The 16,842-nt window shown below is 28.3% G+C and overlaps 1 protein-coding gene across 1 annotated transcript in view; it reads left to right on the top strand.

Annotated features, from left to right (window-relative positions):
- Window positions 1-16,842, top strand: part of LOC100203301 (cytoplasmic tRNA 2-thiolation protein 1) — a 32,574-nt gene that overhangs the window by 4,210 nt on the left and 11,522 nt on the right. Inside the window, exons 6-8 of the mRNA XM_065793181.1 lie at window positions 3,224-3,301; window positions 8,133-8,174; window positions 10,977-11,026. Of these exons, the coding sequence (XP_065649253.1) occupies window positions 3,224-3,301; window positions 8,133-8,174; window positions 10,977-11,026 (170 nt within the window). The remainder of the gene's footprint in view (window positions 1-3,223; window positions 3,302-8,132; window positions 8,175-10,976; window positions 11,027-16,842) is intronic.

Genomic DNA, 16,842 nt, shown 5'->3' with positions numbered 1-16,842 from the left:
CTTGTCATTTTACTGTGCTGTAGAAGTTTTACTGTGCTGTCGTTTTACTGTGCTGGCTTTCAAGTAGTGACATTTTTCATAGGTTTGTAGAACTATAAGAACCAATGAAATCTTTTTTTGATTGAAAATCAAAAGACATTTGAAATCCTTGGCGATGTGAATTTTTTGCAAGATTATTTATTTTTAACTGATGTAATGCAACATTTGCAAAATCTGAATTTGTCACTTCAGGGAAAATAAAAAATCTGATCTTGCTCAGACTATATTTAGTTTTCAAAAAAAAATTGCTCCATTTCAGAAAGATCTTACCTTAAATTTTTGAATCATTTTCCTCAAATGAAGATGATTCATAATCTTAATCCTTTGATTCAGTATGATGATCATAAGATTTAATCATACCATGAAAAATTACAGAATTTATTCAAACAGGTTTAAAGGCTTGTATGCTCTTAAATTATTATTAGCATTTATAGTAATTTTTAATTGATATTATTAGTGATGGATGTCCAATTTCAGGAAACATACTTGAAGAAACATCTCAATTTAAAATGTAATTATTAGATCTCCAAGAAGATCAAAATCTTCATGCTGCATAAAACACTAACTTTATTGGATTTTTGGAAAATAGTTCCTGAAGTTAAGTATCATCAAGTTAAAAGAATTAGTATAAAACTTATTTCAATTTTTGGTTCAATGTATATATGTGAATCTTTATTTTCGACTATGAAATTTGTTAAATTGAAGTATTGTACCAATCTAACTTGTGAACATTTATTAGAGTTGCTTAGAATATCAATTACAAGCTTGAAACCAGATTTTTAAAAACTTACCAGAAATGTTCAGAATCTTAGTGCCTAATAAATTTTTAGTAAATGTGCAAGTAATTGCGCAAGATGAATTTTGTAATGGTCTTTTGCAAAAAAATTGATGTTATAAAAAAAATTCTTTCTGTTATGTCTGAATTTTTGCTTAATGTTGAAAAATTTATTTTTTGATTGTAAAAATCAAAGTAATTTGAAGTTGAAATTCATTCAAAAATTTATTTTCTTTTGTGTGATTTCTTTATCTGGTTTTTGTAGTTATTTCGTAACTTATGTTATTTGGTTCAAATACATTAAAATATTTTTTTTTTTTTAAAGAAACATTTTTATCTTTAAGTTTTTAGATCTTGCTCCCATTTATATTTATAAGAAAACTTGACTGCTATAATTGTCTTAATTTTAAAAAAAGTTTCTGGCTTCCTCAATTTTTTTATAAATGGTTTTTTAGTGTAATTTAAAAAAAGATCAGATTTTATCTTATCAAGTTTACATTTAAAGATTAGTTCTTACTTTCGCTTTTTTTTTTTTAACAAGAGCTAAATACTAAACATAAGTTGTACTAAGTTTGTTTGTAAGAGAACAATTTCCATTTGAAAAAATCTAAATAATGCTGTATAAAAATCTAATTATATTTTATTTACAAGTCTATTTTCAATACATTTACAATAACAAATTTATTTACATTCACAATTATAATTACTATTCACATTTACAATAACAAATTTATTTACATTCACAATTATAATTACTATTCACATTTACAATAACAAATTTATTTACATTCACAATTATAATTACTATTCACATTTACAATAACAAATTTATTTACATTCACAATTATAATTACTATTCACATTTACAATAACAAATTTATTTACATTCACAATTATAATTACTATTCACATTTACAATTACAAATTTATTTACATTCACAATTATAATTACTATTCACATTTACAATAACAAATTTATTTACATTCACAATTATAATTACTATTCACATTTACAATTACAAATTTATTTACATTCACAATTATAATTACTATTCACATTTACAATAACAAATTTATTTACATTCACAATTATAATTACTATTCACATTTACAATAACAAATTTATTTACATTCACAATTATAATTACTATTCACATTTACAATAACAAATTTATTTACATTCACAATATAATTACTATTCACATTTACAATAACAAATTTATTTACATTCACAATATAATTACTATTCACATTTACAATAACAAATTTATTTACATTCACAATTATAATTACTATTCACATTTACAATAACAAATTTATTTACATTCACAATTATAATTACTATTCACATTTACAATAACAAATTTATTTACATTCACAATTATAATTACTATTCACATTTACAATAACAAATTTATTTACATTCACAATTATAATTACTATTTACATTTACAATTACAAATTTATTTACATTCACAATTACACTTATTATTCACAATTTACAATTACAAATTATTTACAATTACGAATCTATTTACATTCTATTTACATTATTACTTTATAAAGATGAGGTTGGTATAGCAAGATATTTATTGCTGCTCTTCAGCTCATGTTAGTATTTATATGCAGCTCTTGTGTCAAAAATTCTGGCCAGTGCTGTTATAGACTTTTTTAATAGTAAAAAGGTCTATTTTTATTAGACAAGCAAAAAAGTTTATTTTTTTTATTGCAGAATCTAAATGAGCATTGTCAGGTTTAAATATCCAAACTATTCAATGCAAAATATTTTTTTGCATTTTTTAACATAAATGTACATATATAACAATATAATATAGTGTAAATATATAACAGTATAATGTAAATATGTAACACTATAAAACAACAAAAGTAGTGTATTTATGCATTAAGTACCTTTGTATTTGAAAAAATAGACCAATACATGTATTATGTAAAAAAATCAGTTCAAAATTTAATATGATCACTTCCCTCAAAACTTTTAAAGTTAAAGGGGCCCTGAGGTAGATACAAAAGTGATTTAATCCTGTTTTTTTTTTTTTTTATTTGTTCTTCTTCTGTTTTAACAAAATTCAATATCAGGGTAGGTTGGTTTTAGCTTCTTTTTATTTTGAATTTTGTGTAATGAGACTGGAATAGCTCAGTTGGTTTGCATCCTTCTCAATTAATGGTTTTCCATCAGGCTTTAGTAGCAGTGTTGATCTTCAGCTTAATATGAGTACTACTCATGAATGTATAAACACCTCTACATTTTATTTGTGATAAAAATTTTAAGTTTTTATTGAAACGGAGTGTGAAGCCAATAAAACTTATTCAATTGTCATGACAACAAATTTATCTATGTAACTTTTATAGAAAATGATGATACTCTACAGATTTTATTTTATGTTGTAGGTACATTTTGTGGTGTTTTTCGAAGACAAGCTTTAGATAGAGGAGCTATGTTAGTTAAGGCAAACAAGATTGTTACAGGTATGTTTATTATAAATTTTTTTTACAGGTATGTCTATTATAAATTTCAAGTCCCAAACTTTGATTGTTTTTTATATAGAGGTTTCATTAATCAAAGTTACAAACAATAGGAATAAAAAATACCAACTCCAGTGCTTACTGTAGAGGCCTACTGTACTATATCTAACTAGTAGAATACTGTAGTGGCCTCTCTAATTTGTAAAAAATAAACTTGCATATAAAATAAAAATTATATAATGTAGTCAACTTTCGATATTCACTTTTCCTTTGAAACCTTATTTAATGAAATTGCTATTTGTAAAATGATCAAAGCCTGGGACTAGCGTGGATGTGATAAGATAATCTTGAGAGTAACATGATGTTCAAGGTGGAAAGATATACAAAATTTCGTACTCTTTTAAAATTGGCTCAAGTTAAAGTAGTGTTTAGTTAAAATTGGCTCAAGTTAAAGTAGTGTTTAGTTAAACTTAATTGAAGTTTAACTAAAGTACAAGTAAAGTTACTAGTCTAAAAGTTTACTCATGTAAAACTAAAAAGTAGGTCATTAAAAACGTACTTAGAGTAGAAGTTACTGAGTTACTTTTTAATCAGCCTGGGTGGAGTAGAAGATTCTAGTATAGCTGTGGCAGGAAGATCAGTGTTAAGTTTGAGAAAGTTTTTTGATATGTGGAAATTCTGTCAATGTAGAAGTTCAAAAAATCCATTTTACTATGCTTAACAATACTGGATGATTGAGTAGTAACAAAACAGACATAACTATTGACACTGTGACAAAAATAAAATCATACCTGCTACTATGATTTCCTTCCAATATTCTTGAACTTTGGCAGAAGGATTGGTGCAGTAATCTGTTCAAGATAATGCATCATCTCATCAGAACACTTTTGGACACCATCCTGAACTGATTTGATTAGTGTCAGGCACATTTTAGATGATGTCTCTAGGCTGCTGAGTTTTGCTTGTACCTAAAAGGTCATGAGCAGGAGCCAGCTCTTATGTGTGTTGGTCTAAGACTGAAATATGTTTTTCTTCATAATAATACAATAAACAGTCAGAAAAACTTTTAACTGGACTCAGCTTGTAGGACACACAACAAATGCAAATTTTTTGATATCTTCTACAGGTATAGGTGTGTAAATATAAAAAAAAAATATAAGGCGAACTTTAGGAAATTATTTTCATCTGTGAAAGTTTCTATTTTATACATATTTGATTATATTAACTAAATTATGTAAATAAACTGTTAAATAAATTGTTAATAATAATAAATAAAACATAAAAAAGCTTTTATTTATTATTATTAACGATTTATTTAACATTTAGTTGAAAGCTTTTCCATACATATTTGATTTTGTCTTAATATTTTATAGTGCATAGTTTTAAATTAAACATGTGACTAAATTGCTAAAAAAATATGTTCATCATTTAAATCAATGTCATATTCTAAAAACACGCTTAATTTAAAGTTTTCACATCCATTGTCAAAAGGTTTTTTCTACATATTACATTTTATCTTTACATTTCATAATGCATAATTGTAAACTATGTGGCAAAATCACTAAAATGTGGCAAAGACTAGTAAGCATTTTTGTCTGAAAGGAAAAAATTTCCTTTGCACATATTCTGAATGCCATTAGAAGAATTCAGAGTATGTTCGAAATGAGCCATTTTAATCAAAATTAATCTAGATTCCAAAAGTAAGATTGGTTTAGTTTTAAAAATATAATTTATGCTCATAACTAATATGTATAAATGATATATATAAAATACACTGCCTGTATTAAAGTGCCTATTTTGAGCTTTTATCACATTATAGTTTACTGCAATGTTTAAAATGCATAATCAGCAGTTTTAACATTGCACCAAATAACACTTAAATTCATTTTGTATGAGTTAAATTATGACACTAGAAGTAGAGCCAGCTTAGTTGTGCAAGGAGAATTTTGCACCAGCCAATTACTGACTCTTGTGCTAACAAGGTTATAGATTGATGCAATGTAAGAGTTACCTACAGCAATTGTGTAAAATAAATAAAGTACAAAGTAATATTATACAAGTAATACTTTTTTTTAAATGTCTTTCACTTTCATACAGTACTTCGTTAAAAGTGCAAATAACTTTTACTAATATGTCTGTACCATTGATATAAAGTTTTTTCCACAACTTCTTCAAAGTGTTACTAAAAATGTTGTTCTGTTAATTATGAACATAAATCTTTAAAATCTTAAAATGTTAACTCTTTGTTCTTTCATATGTTCTTTTATTCTTTCCACTCTTATTATTCTCTATTCTTTAAAACAATACATTTTCTTATTTAAAAAAATACAAAAGTCAGACTTCTACGTTCCTATTTCCAGACTCCTATGTTCCTATTTATGCCTTTTTTAATTTAATGATTTAAAGAATTTTAAATATCTGTGGTGTTTAAATATATGCAGTCATTCACTTTTGTAAAGCCAAGGGGGCGCTACAGTCAAGGAGACATTTTTTAATTGTGGTCGCAACCTTCTCTCAACTCTTTAGATCTTAAAGACGAACCTTTATGAACAAGGCCGTTGCATAGAGAAACAAGTTGAGTGTGATATTATCAGGGATGTGTTAAGGATCAAACTTGGAACTTCTTGCTTACTAAGTGAGCGCTCTACCACTCTACCACTACCACAATAAACTTACATCAGCATGCTTGTGGAGGTTTAAAGTAGAATTTTTATATTCTGTTACTTTAGTTGTCACGGGCAAACACAGTTTACACTGTATGATAAAACTGTCATCTTTTTTGAACTTGAAGTTAAAGTGGTTGCTTAAATATTGCCAGGGATTTGCTTCAAAAGAAGTTGAAGGCAATTCAATTTTAGCTGGATTTTATCTGTTTTGTGTATCTCCATGTTTTTCTGTATCTCCATCATTTTTTAACCAGGGCTTGGCAAATCAATGAATGTGCAAATGTTGTTTTCAAATGTTGACATTAACTTTACGATTTAAAACCAATATGAAAATCAGTTCTTAATAAAGTAATGAGGCTGAAAAAAGCTTTTTAGCATTACCATGTATCTCAATGAATTAGCCTAATATTGATATTTTTAAAATATGAAGAAGTCTAACTAGATTTAGCTAAAAAAATTTTTTTGCAGATCTGTGTTTTAGTCAGGAAAAAAAAAAATTTATTGTGACAAGACCAGTTTATTAGCAAATCTAAATGTTATAAATCAAGTCAATTGAAGGCTGTTATAGGAAAATGTTGGAGTTGTTACTTATCTTACACTGGTGTTTACTTGGGAAAAAAATAGTCTTTGCTTCCAGAAGTTCCGAACTGGGTGGATGATTACTGAAATTTTTACAAGATGGCTTTTTTTTTAATTTTTATAGTTTACAATTGTCTATAAAGGTAATATTGGTTGTTGTTCTTATTTTTATTCTTAATGGGTATTACAGTTACTCAAATAGGTGCTTTTTAGTTTTTTTTATCCATTATTCTGGCAATCCAACCACTTCCTTTAACTTTTTTTTGTATTACCTTGTTCTTATTCATTCTTGTATTCCAAGCAAAGATAAAAATTTTATCCTTGAACTTTTTTTACAGATTTTTATTGAGTACCATTTATTAGACTTTATTAATAAACATGAAGCTTAAAAAGGATGGTGATTTACTATCTTCACAAAATCAGAATTGTTTTTTTTTTTTTAGAAGTTTCATATATCTTTACATTTAATGTTTTTAATGCAATTTATAAGTGTATTATTTATTTCATTTTAGATAATAGTTTTTATTTAAATTATTCAAAATTTATTGTGCTATTGTGATTTTTTTTAGTTGTTTAATAATGCTGATAATCGCTAAGCCCTAATACTCAGCATTAAAGCTTAAGCATACTCAGCCTAACAATGTTGTTTCTAATGATGTAGTTAGTAAGCTAGTAAACAATGTAGGACACAATTTTAGTAGACAATGAATCGGATTATGAAGAAAGTAATGGATCTAAATGCAACCAAAGCTTCAGAGGTATTTGAAAATAAAGCGAATAGATATTGCTGAAGATCCATTATTATATCAGAATTTAAAAAAAGAGAGTTGCCGACACCACCAAACTTGGCAATAACTAGGTCAGTAACAAATGAACAGAAGTTTCAAATTTCATAATTAATTCAAAAAGAGTGATTAGACTTACTACAATGAATGTCAAAACACTTCTTTATTTAAAATATAATTTAAGAACTCTTACTTATTCAAAATTTTTTATGTGGGGCTCCTGAAGACTTTATACCACTTAATATAAACTAATGACATCTGGAATCCTGAATCTTCATATTCAGAGGGAGAATTATAAAGTGTTTTATAAGTCTTAAATGTTATTTGTTATAGTGTTATTTGTTATTTATTACAGTAAATTTATATGAATTTTATTATATTAAAAGTAAAAAGTTGAAATATTAAATATATACTTATATTTTTGTGACTATCTTATTTTCTTTAACTTTCATTACCAGTAATTAGTTAAACAAAATAAACAAAAACAGTAAGAAAAGTATTAAATTAAAAAAAAAATTATAGCCTTTGTTATTAACCCCTGCTTTCTAATCTGATTTGTTTAGCCAGGGCTGGGGTTGTAAAAAGCTTTATATTTAGCTAGGGTCTCACCTACTAGATTTAGCTAGGGTCTCTGTCACTTACTAGATGTAGAACAATATTTTCTTACTTGCAAGATGATTTTTTTTTTCATAAGTCATAATGTTGATAATATAGCCTGATATTTTGTTTAGGTCAATGCTTATAATGAAACATGATTTTTTTGTTTGCACAATAGTACTGATATGTTATAATTTTTTTGTGTAGGTCATAATGCTGATGATGTAGCTGAAACTGTGCTCATGAATAGTAAGCTTAACATTAAAAGTGTTATAAAACTAGTTAAAGATTTTTTTTTTTTTTTTTTTAATTTTTACTATGGTTTATTTTTTGCCAATGCCTTTATAATGCATAAAAATAACAAGTAAAGAAAAAAGTTTAAAGTGTTTTATTTTGAAAAGAAAAAAAATATGTAAAAAGATATCTACCAAAATCTAGATCATAACATAGACTCAAGATTTTTTGTTTTAAACTAAGTCAAGTTAATAAAGTGACAACCTTAGTTATCTATGCAAAGTCTTTATCTTCTTTTAATAGTGTCAAAAATTTTACTGTTTTTGCTGAAAATTATCTTGCTGAAAAAAAAATAGGTCTTTTGTTTGAATCAAATAATTTTCAAGCGTTTCAATGTATTGGTCCATTCTACTAGTGTACAAGTAGCATAGTTCTGGTCCATCATATGTGATACAACCCCAGATCCCAACTGAACACCCTCAATACAATGAAACAGTTATGAAACTTCTCATTATGGTGTCTTTCAATTATTATTCTATTTTTTTCTATTAAGAAACATATAATGCGGTTCATTGCTAAATACTATTTTTATTATCTCATTATCGCTTATCTTGAGAATTTTCATGCAAAATTGAAGCTGTTTGAGTCAATTGGATTGTTCAAGCATTGGTTTTTTAGAAGCAGTTTTGATTAGCATGCACTAACAGTAAGCAGTTTAATTTCAAAATGGATATAAATGTTGTATTTTACAGAATATTGAAGAAGGCGAATCTAACTTTATGAGACTTATTTTAATGTGTTTCAAAATGCTGTTGTTATTACAGAATAAAATAAAAGGACCTAATAATGATAAAATAAAAAATGCAAACTAATAGATAAGATAAAAGGAGTGTGTTTTTTTGAATTATTTAACAGCAGACTAATTAAGTTAAATTTAAAAAAATTTACTTGGAACATTATCTTAATTTTTATTTATATTCTAAAAGCTAATCTAAAGGAAATTTTTTTCTGAGTTTATTTTTTTATCACTATTGTATACATACATACATACAGGCATACATGTATGTATGTATGTATGTATGTATGTATGTATGTATGTATGTATGTATGTATGTATGTATGTAGATATATAAATATTTATATATATGTATATATATGTATATATATATATATATATATATATATATATATATATATATATATATATACATACATAATATATATATATATATATATATATATATATATATATATATATATATATATATATATATATATATATATATATATATATATATATATATATATATATATATACAGTGTCTCAAAAAATTATCCGATCAAACATTTTTAAAAATACTTTTCCAAAAAAAAGTGCTGTATTTTCGTAAATTTAGATTTTTTTGGTAAACTCAAGATTAATAAAAATAAAATAACATGTTTTTAAATAGATTTTATTTATTTTAATGTAAAATATGAATCACAAAATTTTTAGTCTTAAAATAAAGAAGCTTAGGTTTTTTTTTTTTTATTGTCAAAAAAATATTCGACCAAATATTATTTGTTTCAAAATTAATTATTATATAACAAAACAACTATTTTAATAATTTGTCAAAAAAAAAAACATTTGTTTCAAAATTAATTATTATATAACAAAACAACTATTTTAATAATTTTCCAAGCCGAAGTTTTCGAGCAGATGACTTCAAATTTTACTTTAATATGTTTCTGTATTGCACCTTATCCAATATAGTATCAATAAATTGGAGTTTTCCGTTACCCTTCCAAACCATTGAACCCCATACTATCACGTTACCGCCACCATAATTGAGAGTTCCTCTCACACAGCCTAATTTGTAGGCTTCTCTGGCTTTTCTGTAATAAAAATTTTCGAAAAAATATTTTGACTTGTGTGTAATAAACCATATTTGAGTAAGAAACACATGAAAAGAAGATTGGAGTTTGCTAAGAAGTTTAAAAACATGCCGTTAAGTTTCTGGAAAAAGATCCTGTGGGGCGACGAATCGAAATTTAAGTTAAAGTCATCTGATGGAGCCCAAAAAGTTTGGAGAAAAGCCGAAGAAGCCAACAAATTAGGCTGTGTGAGAGGAACTCTCAATTATGGTACTTCGGCTTGGATCTAAGATTTATATTTCAACAAGATAATGATCCCAAGCATAGTGCCACTAAAACCAAGAAGTGGTTTGCTGAAAATAATGTTGAGGTCTTGGAATGGTCTGCACAATACTGGACCTTAATCCCATTGAACATTTGTGGGAAATTTTAGACCGAAAAATTGGAGATCGGTCATTTTCCAAAAAAGATAACCTCAAAGTGGCAATTGTAGAAGCCTGGGAAAAAATTCAACTAGAGCAAAAAAAATTTTTAGTCTAATCAATGCCTAGACGTCAAGAAGCTGTAATCCAAGCAAAGGGAGGCCCAACAAAGTATTAAAATAGTTGTTTTGTTATATAATAATTAATTTTGAAACAAATAATGTGTTTGGTCGAATATTTTTTTGACAATAAAAAAAACAACAACCTAAGCTCCTTTATTTTAAGACTGAAAACTTTGTGATTCATATTTTGCATTAAAATAAATAAAATCTATTTAAAAACATGTTCTTTTATTTTTATTAATCTTGAGTTTACCAAAAAAATCTAAATTAACGAAAATACAGCACTTTTTTTTGGAAAAATATTTTTAAAAATGTTTGGTCGGATAATTTTTTGAGACACTATATATATATGTATATATATACATGTTTATATATATATATATATGTATATATATATATATATAAATTGGTAATTGTAGTTCTTCGTGGTGATATTGCTCGACTTCAAAGATGCACAGCCATAAAGACTGTATGTAGATTTTTGTTTACAAATGTAATATTGTTATATAAAAACAGAAGGCATTAAAGTAAAGAACATGAAATCTGAAAGATAAATAATTGTTCAGACAAATTAGTTAATGAAAATATAAATATTTTTTTTAATTAACTAAATTTTTTTACTGAAAGCATTTTTATTTTAGGCATTTTTCCTAATATGTTAGTATTATTTTTTCAACAAAATTCATTTTCACTGTTTTCATTATTGCTACTATGAAATTATTAAGTAAAAAATGAATGTTTTTGTTTCTAATATAAACTACTACAGGTAAAAGAATATAAATTTAGTTATAATTACATAATAGATTTAGTAGCCGGATAGCTCAAATGGTTAGAATTGATTAGCCTGATAGCTCAAATGATTAGAATTGATTAGAATAGTTAGAGAGATCAGATGGTTAAAGTGTTGAATAAAAATGCTAGTTAGGGATAATACTATTTTATATTTTGTGAACTTTAATACTAATACTTTCATAGTATTATACATTCTGTGAACTTTTAAAAAAATTATACATTCTGTAAAAATTTTTAAAATGTCAACTTTAATCCATACACTTTATATTCACATAGAATAAATAAAGTGATATAATTTAAAAAAAAAATGTTTGTTTGCCAATAAATGTCCTTTATATATAGAATTTGTATATTAATGAATGGTTTCAGTGGGTCCTCTATGTTTTGTTTCCTCAGATTATATTTCACTACTGACCTCTATGTAGCAATCTATACAATTTAATGCAAAGTTAGCATCTCTAAAATTGCCTCTATTATGCTTGCAATTTTCTTACTTCTGATTCCATACTCAACCTCTATAAATTTCTTATTCAACCTTGTTTGGAAGACTCTTATTGTGTTCTTTTACTCAGGCCCCCTCTCTTGTAAACAAGGTTTTAATATTGCAAATATTGTTGAATCTGCTTAGCTTAAGTATTTGTTAAAAGGATGTTTTTTTTTTGTTTTTTTTTTTAAACATCTTCGCTTCCAACAAGGCTGCAAGCAGCCACTAATTAAAGTTGGAAGTTACTGAAAGAGAAAAGATGAAGAATGTAGAGCAAGATAACGATTGGCGGACGACTTAAAAGATTGCAAATTATATGAATCAGGAAAGCAAGATGAAGGAAGCAAATTCCAAAGAGCTGATGTTCGAGGAAAAAAACTAGAAAAATTAGAGTTTTTGGAGCACTTAGGAACAGTCACAGAAAAAAGATGACACTTAATTGAATGACGAGTAACACGAGAATGAATTTTAGTAGATGGCACAAGAGACGCTAGCTCTTTAGAGCAGTGCTCGTTATTGTATTTGTAGAAAAGAGAAAGAGAAGCAACATTACGACGATGTGATAATGGTTGGAGGGTGGCTGCAAGAGCAGGTCCAACAATGTTTACAATGCGTTTTTGCACCTTGTCTAAAAGAGAAAGAGCATCATTAGAAGATCCGCCCCAGATATGGCAACAGTATTCCATACAAGGCCGGATTTGAGATTTATAGAGATAGAGAATAGAATCCGAAGTAAGAAAGTGACAAGCTCAATAAAGAGATGCAACCTTAGCAGATGCTAATTTTGCAACTGATTTGATATATGGTTTCCAAGAAAGATTGGAAGTAAGAGTTAATCCTAGAAGATGAAGAGTAGGTGACTCATTGAGTACATCACCGTTCATAAATATAGGAAGATCTAAATTATTGTGATAACGATTGGCTGAAAAAAATTGAGTTTTATCTGAATTAAAGTTCACCAGCCACTGTGAGCCCCATGCTGTAGCAGAAGTGAGATCCTTTTCAAGCTCAAATGCCCCCTCCAAGCAATCAGAGGGTGATGGTTTCTTATCACGACAAGAATAAATGGTAGTATCATCAGCGAACAATGCCACCTTAGATGTGAGAATATCTGGAAGATCATTAATGTAAATTAAAAAGAGTATAGGGCCAAGGATAGAACCTTGAGGAACCCCTGAAGTTACAGAATAAGAAGAAGAGTGTTGTCCATCAAGGACAACTTTTATGCTACGATTGGAAAGGAAGGATTCAATGATCTTAAAGATGTTGCCGGATACACCATAAGAAGAAAGCTTATGGAGAAGACCAGCATGCCAAACTTTATCAAAAGCTTTTGAAATATCAAGAGCAATGGCCTTAACCTCTCCACCTTTATCTAATGCACGATAAAACCTGTCAGTTATTACTGTTAGCAAATCAGCTGTAGAACGAGAAGATCGAAATCCATATTGATGGTCAGAAAGTAAGTTCTTAGATTCAAGATGAGAAATTAAGTGTTTGTTAATTAAAGATTCAAAAACCTTGCTTATGATAGGAAGAAGACTTATGGGACGGTAGTCAGACGAATCGGATCGCTCTCCAGAATTTTTGAAGATAGGGATAACAGATGCCACTTTCCAGCAGGCTGGAAAGCAAGACTCTGATAAGCACTTGTTGAATAGTTTTGAGAGTATAGACGACAGCTCTGGAGAACACTTCTGCAAGACAATAACAGGTATGTTGTCCGGGCCACAAGCTGTAGAAGAGTCTAGGCAGGAAATCACTTTAGATACAGATGCTGGAGTGATATGAATGTCAAGCAATGGATCAACCTGTTTGTTGGCAATATCAGGTAGAACGCAACTAGTGGAATCAAGAGATGATATTGATGAAAAGTTTTTAGCAAACAATTCGGCTTTGTCTTTAGGTGAGGTGACAAAGTCTAAACCATACAAGAGAGGTGGAATTATAGATTTGCCCTTATTATTGATATTATTAAAGATTCTCCAGAAATCACGAGAGCCTAATTTTTGAGATGAGATACGAGATTTCATGAACTGAGAATAGCGGGTTTTGACGTTAGACAAAACCTTTTTACAATTGTTTCTAGCAGTAATAAACAGACATCTGTTTTCTGGAGAATTGTTTTGCTGATAAATATGGAAGTAACGGTTTCGATTGGCAATCGCAGCAGCACAGTGCGAAGAAAACCATGGAGGAGAGTGAGGCTTGACCTGGAATTGTCGAGAGGGAATAAAAGATTCCATGCCAGCCTGAATCCACGAAGTTATGTAAGAAGCACATTTGTCGACAGGAAGACGAAAGATTTCTACCCAAGGGCCATCACAAAGAAAATCACGGAAAGAATCCCAGTCAGCTTTACTGTAATTGTAAGAGGTACGATAATAGGGGGATTCAGGTGATGAAGAAGAACGAGATATTAGTTTTAGAGAGATCGAACTGTGATCAGAAGAGCCTAAGGGTGAATGTGGAGAAACTGAGCACTTACTAGGATCAGAAACAAGACATAAGTCGAGTAGAGAAGGTAAATGATTCGGGTTGTCTGGAAAGCGAGTTGGAAAGTTGACTATTTGAGTTAGGGATTGAGATAGGCAAAAGTTGTGGCTTTAATGCCTGCCGAATCACTGACACTAGAGCCAAGCCATTCAGAGTGATGAGCATTAAAGTCACCAACAACAACTATATTAGCTGATGGATAAAGAGAGAGGGCTCGGTCAATATGATCAGAAATAACGTCAAAAAATGTGCAGTCTTGAGATGAAGGAGAGCGATATAGAAAGAGAAAGGCAATAGAGTGAAGTGGTGCTAAACGAAAGCACATAAAAGAATTGTCTGTGGATTCAAACCTAGTTTCACGACAAATGGGTGAATTCTTACGAATGTAAATGCCGAGGCCAAGCATGTGACTATTGGAGTCTTTACGAATTAGAGAAAGATAACCATCAACACTAAGATCACAAGATGAGACAGCCAAACTCAAATTAGTCTCACAAAGAGCAAGTAGGTCTGGTGAACTTTGCTTTTACTTAATGATGGAACATACATAAAGGATGTATGGCTCATAATTCAGAAAAGTGGCATCTTTTACTGTAACTGTTCATTAGCCTGTGTTATACTTTAACAAAAGTCAAAATCTAGGGACACTACACTTTGTAATCTATGTCATTTGCATCAAGTTGATCATATATAAAGTTTCATCTCATAAGATCATCTAAACAGGATTATGTTTAACTCGATTTTTTCAATTTTTCATGTTTTTATGGAAAATTTTACTTATTAAATAAACTCTATATTAAAAGCAAAAAAGTATTGAAAATTTAATAGTCTTGAAAAAAAGGTTTTTATTGCTAAAAATTGATTTAATTTAAATAATGCAATTACAAATCATTGTTGTAGAGTTACACAATGTCAGTTTTATTCTTTTTTTTTGTACTTTTTTATTTTATTTTAGATTTTTCTTTTTTTTTCCAAATTTTTTCATTGCAGCTACCGCTTTTTGGTAACATTGGCAGGCATCTTCTTTCTCTCCTCTCTTGCAACAAGTATTACATTTTGCCTTGGTTTTCGGATTTACTTTCAAAGGAATCTTGAATGAAACATATTTTCTTACGGCACAGTCATTTGTTACTTGCATATTTTTTATAAACTGAAAGAACTTTCTTTAGCTCTCCAAATTATCCCAGCAACCAGAATTCTTCTTAATCCATTGGTTAAAATCTTTAAAAAGATTCCGCCTTCCGGACCAACAAGGTTAGAAAGTAACAGATTACTGTCCAAATTAAAAACTTTTGTGGGCGAACTGCATATAAATACCTCTGGCTTAACATTGATGAGCAAATTTTTTATCATTTCTACCTTAGTGATAAAAATTAAGTAGATCTTTATAAAGCATCCTGAAGCAGAGTCTCCAATTTTAAAACTTTCCCTCTTTGTACACTGTTAATGTCTTATGTGTAACTTTAGTCATCTGAATTGTTAAAATATATATTGCATCAGCCATGAATCTTGCCTCATGCATTCTACCAGGCTGCAGAAATTCCTTTATAACTTCACCAAGGAAGAATATACTTCGCTTGACTTTATGGTAATCATCTCTACCAAAAATTGAAGTGCACAAGTCAAGTAGGTTAAGGCTTTTTTGGTTTTTATATAAAATTCGAACCAGAAGCTAGAGTGCTCCAATCAAAGGTAGATACATTATCAAACCTATTTACCTCATTTAAAGACCTCTGGCCAGACCTTTTTAAATTTGATATAAAGTGATTTTTGTGAACCCTTAGTGCCTCCAAACAAAACTTCTAAGAAATGCGAAATGTGGACTATATTAACTACATATAGACTATAATATTGACTACAGAGAGCCCAAAGCATGGTGGAGTCAATAATAATGGTTAGAGTTGCTAATGATTTGTGGTATTTAACAGTATTGCAACTGTTTGTATCTGAATTAACTGCAAAAATATGATCTACACTATCATAGTATTGAAAAATGTTAAAAAACTCTCTTGTCTGAACTTCTTCTTTAGAATTTTCAATCATGCGAACACCTAACAGAATTTCTAATGGTAGGAAGCTCTCTATTTGGTAGACAATTTATGAGATATTAAAGGAGATAGTATGTTCACCTTGGATTGGCAGAACAATAGTTTTTTTATTATTATTATTATTTTTTAATTTTTTCTCTAATATTATTTCTTTTATTATTTTTATTCCTATTAGACTTCTCCTACAGTTCTAAAACTTTAAGTTTAGTCTTTTTGGATCAAATGACTAAGGTTTGAGAGTATAGTGTTTGTTTGTTTTTTAAACACTACTGTTCATTCATTTTGTTTATCTAGTTTTTTCACTGGAATATTGGAGATTTGGAATTTTATTCTGTCATGTTTTGCTGACTCATACAGTTTTTTAAACTTTCTATCAACAGCATTAACTATCTTCTTTATTTATTTGTTAACTTAATTATTGGTTGCTTGCAGCCATTTTGGGAGTGGTTTTGTTTATAAAAGAAA

Source organism: Hydra vulgaris, chromosome 03, assembly GCF_038396675.1.
Source record: "Hydra vulgaris chromosome 03, alternate assembly HydraT2T_AEP".
NCBI classification, from domain to species: domain Eukaryota; kingdom Metazoa; phylum Cnidaria; class Hydrozoa; order Anthoathecata; family Hydridae; genus Hydra; species Hydra vulgaris.
Note: the sequence above shows the minus strand (reverse complement) of the source record. Positions and strands in the feature narration are given on the sequence as shown.